This window comes from Miscanthus floridulus, chromosome 19, assembly GCF_019320115.1.
Source record: "Miscanthus floridulus cultivar M001 chromosome 19, ASM1932011v1, whole genome shotgun sequence".
Taxonomy (NCBI): domain Eukaryota; kingdom Viridiplantae; phylum Streptophyta; class Magnoliopsida; order Poales; family Poaceae; genus Miscanthus; species Miscanthus floridulus.
This window is the reverse complement of record NC_089598.1, coordinates 72,607,604-72,611,090: the sequence shown is the minus strand read 5'-3', so window position 1 is coordinate 72,611,090 and position 3,487 is coordinate 72,607,604. Positions and strand designations below refer to the sequence as shown.

Below are 3,487 nucleotides of genomic sequence, written 5' to 3'. Positions count from 1 at the left end.
CAATACAGAAAATAAAAAAGAAAAAATAGAGTGAAATGAAAAGAGGAAAAAATAAAATTAAAAATATGAAAATCAAGAAAATAGTAAAAAAAGACATCAAGGAAAAATAAGTAGAAGAAAAGGAAGAAAATAAAAAATAATAAAACATGAAACAATGAAATATTGATAACATTAAAAAGGAAAAAATAAAATGAAAAAAGAATAAAAATCACAAAAAATTAAAATGGAAAAATAAATAGAAGCAAGGAAAGAAAAGAAATAAGAAATAAGAAAAACTATGCACTTACAATATTCGAGTTAATGAAAAACAAACAGCCCAATATCAATTTGTTTTGTTGCACGCTGGTACAAGCGAAATAGGTTGAAACTAAATTGTTGGGCCAAACACTAGAAAATAAAACAGGAGGGGAGGTGGTCATCGGAGAGCTCCCGTCCGACAGGTCGGACGAGATGATTCCTGGGCAACTGGCAACTGCCAACTGAGCCTGTGGGCAGGCACGTCATTGTCCTGTCTCTCGGTGCCATGCCTGCCTGACTCTAATCTTGGTTTCAGCCAGCCCAAATCAGACAGCCAACAGTGTTTTTCTCTCACAACAAACCAATACCAGCCAACTTAAACCAGCTCAGAAACCAACCAGCGAACAGGCTGAATATGTCTAGCCAGGCTACCCGGTTGGTCATGTACAAAATATATAATTTGCAGGTCCAATAAGTCGCTATAATAGGCACGGGAAGCATCAATCACCCTGCAAAATGCCGCGTTCAGCTACGTGCCAACCATCTCCCTACCTCTACCCTTCCATTCCATGGCATACCACACTACTAGCGACTACGGCGGTACTGCTGCCCAACGCCTCAACCTCCACGAAAGAAGAAATAATGCACAACGCACACAACTTCCGGTGACATTTCTGTGATTGTCTCACATCGATCCCTTCCGCTCTGCAAACTCTCTCCATCTCCGGAATCTCCCCGCGCTCGATATCGATCTCCGCGGCAATGCCCGGCGCCTCGGCGTCCACGACGGCGCAATACGCGGGCATAGCCGTCTTCGTCGCCATCGTCCTCTACGTCCTCCTCGACTTCACCCGCCGCTTTTTCAGCTCGGTCTTCCCGACACGCCGATATGACGCCAACGCTGATGCTGTCGCGGCAGGCACTGGCGCCGGAGACGCTGTCGCCAGGCCCGCGTGGCCGCGCCCGGTGCAGGCGCTCGGCCTCCGTCCCGATGACGTCGCCGTGCTGCCGACGTTCACGTACCGCGCGGCGTCGCCGGACAGCCGTGGCCGTGGCGATGCGAAGGGTGCCGGCGCCTCGGCCGTGGCGGCGGCGGACTGCTGCTCGGCCTGCCTCCATGAGCTTCGCGAGGGCGCGCTGGTGCGCATGCTGACCACGTGCAAGCACTACTTCCACGCGGAGTGCGTCGACGTGTGGCTGCTGTCGCACGCCATGTGCCCGGTGTGCCGGGGGAACCCGGGCCCTGAGAAAGTCCGCCAGGGTGTGGCGCCTCTGTCGCCGCCACTCCCACAGCTGCGCCGGTTCGGGGAGGTGGCGGTGGCGGTGTTGGTGTCACCCGAGGGAGGCGAGTGTTAAGATCATTTAGGATCTCTAGCAGTAGATCTAGGAGGGAAACACTTGGATTCATAATAATACATGCACATGTAAACCTAGAACACTACACCAAGAGGGAGATAGGGGAGAGGTGTTGGTGTTGAACTTGAGCCCTCGGAGGGAGTCGCGGATGAGCTGGAGCCGGCCATCTCAGGTTCGGTGATGAAGGTCTACGCACAGACAGCGACGGGCAGAGTAGAGGTGGCACAGACATCGATGCAGTGCAGACGGACGGCGTAGCAGTGGCGACGGCGAAGTCAGTGGAGCTTCCCGTCGCTGGCTGCGCACCCTCTCAGATCGATCTAGGGTTTGTCGGTGGGGTTTGCGGCTCATGGTGAACCTCGTGCCTTGAGCCACCGGCCCCCACCTCTTTATATAGCGCAGTGCGACGGGGGCCCACCAACCATGTAGGGTTGGGCGCCCCCGATCAGGGCGCGTGACCAAGGCCCAATAGGCCGTTGGGCTTATTGGCTGGGAGATCAATCTAACATTCTTCCCCTTGATCTCACTATTACTTTTATCTTTAAACTTTAAACTTCAATCCTTTTATCCTTACTCATTTCTGCACAGATGATGCATAGAGCATGTTTCATCGTCATGGTCAATTGCTGATAGATTTAACAGCTACAATGCACGTCTCTGATCTGAAATAGTTACTTTAACTTTTGGGCCTTTTATAGTCCAGGAATCATAGGCTTTCCCTTAAATCCATGCCAGCAACATGTTCTCTGAACACGTTGGGTGGTAAGCCTTTTGTAAACGGATCCGCGAGCATCTTTTCGGTACTTATATGCTCAAGACTTATCATTTGATCCCGGACTTTATCCTTCACAACATAATACTTTATGTCAATGTGTTTGGCAGCACCACTTGACCTATTGTTGTGAGCATACTATACTGCTGGATTATTATCGTAGTATAACTTCAGTGGTCTATTGATGTCATCAACCACCTTCAAACCAGGTATGAACTTCTTTAGTCAGTTCACCTGCCCCATTGCCTCATAACACCCTACAAACTCAGCATACATTATGGACAATGTAGTGACGGTTTGCTTTGAGCTTTTCCATGAAATAGCTCCCCCTGCGAGAGTGAACACATATCTAGACATGGATTTTCTATTATCTCCCGCATAATCAGAATCTGAATATCCCACTATATGGAGTGAATCAGATCTTCTATGCGTCATCATGAGGCCTTTCGTTTCTTGCAAATAACGCAAGACTTTCTTTACCAATTTCTAGTGTTCTATTCCAGGATTGCTCTAGAATATGCCAAGTAACCCAATAACAAATGCTAAGTTAGGGCGCGTACACACTTGAGCATATTGCAAGCTTCCGATAGCTGAAACATATGGAACCACTTTCATTTGATCGATCTCATATTGGTTCCTGGGGCATTGAAAATCCCTATATCTGTCGCCCTTGACTATAGGAGCAGGTGAGGGACTACATTTGTGCATACTGAATTTCTTCAAGACTTTTTCTATGTATGCCTTTTGTGACAGTCCTAATACCCCTTTTCTTCTATCTCGGTGAATCTCGATCCCTAGAATGAACGAAGCTTCACCAAGATCTTTCATATCAAATTTTGAGGACAAAAAATTATTTGTCTCCAGTAGTAGACTGACATCACTACTAGCAAGTAAGATATCATCCACATACAGGACAAGGAAGATAAACTTCCCATTCTTAAACTTTACCTAGACACAATTGTCCTCAACATTATCTTTAAACCCAAAATTCTTTATTGTCTGATCAAACTTTAAGTACCATTGTCTTGAAGCTTGTTTTAATCCATAAATGGATTTCTTTAGGCGGCATCCCAAACGTTCTTTTCTTTCCATGACAAAACCTTTCGGTTGTGCCATGTAAAC

General features: G+C 47.3%; 1 protein-coding gene across 1 annotated transcript; it reads left to right on the top strand.

Moving 5' to 3' along the window:
• Window positions 1-999: 999 nt before the first annotated feature.
• LOC136526168 (E3 ubiquitin-protein ligase ATL6-like) lies at window positions 1,000-1,593 on the top strand. The gene has a single exon (XM_066518928.1). It carries the CDS (start codon window positions 1,000-1,002, stop codon window positions 1,591-1,593), a length of 594 nt encoding a protein of 197 aa, XP_066375025.1.
• The last annotated feature ends 1,894 nt before the right edge of the window (window positions 1,594-3,487 follow it).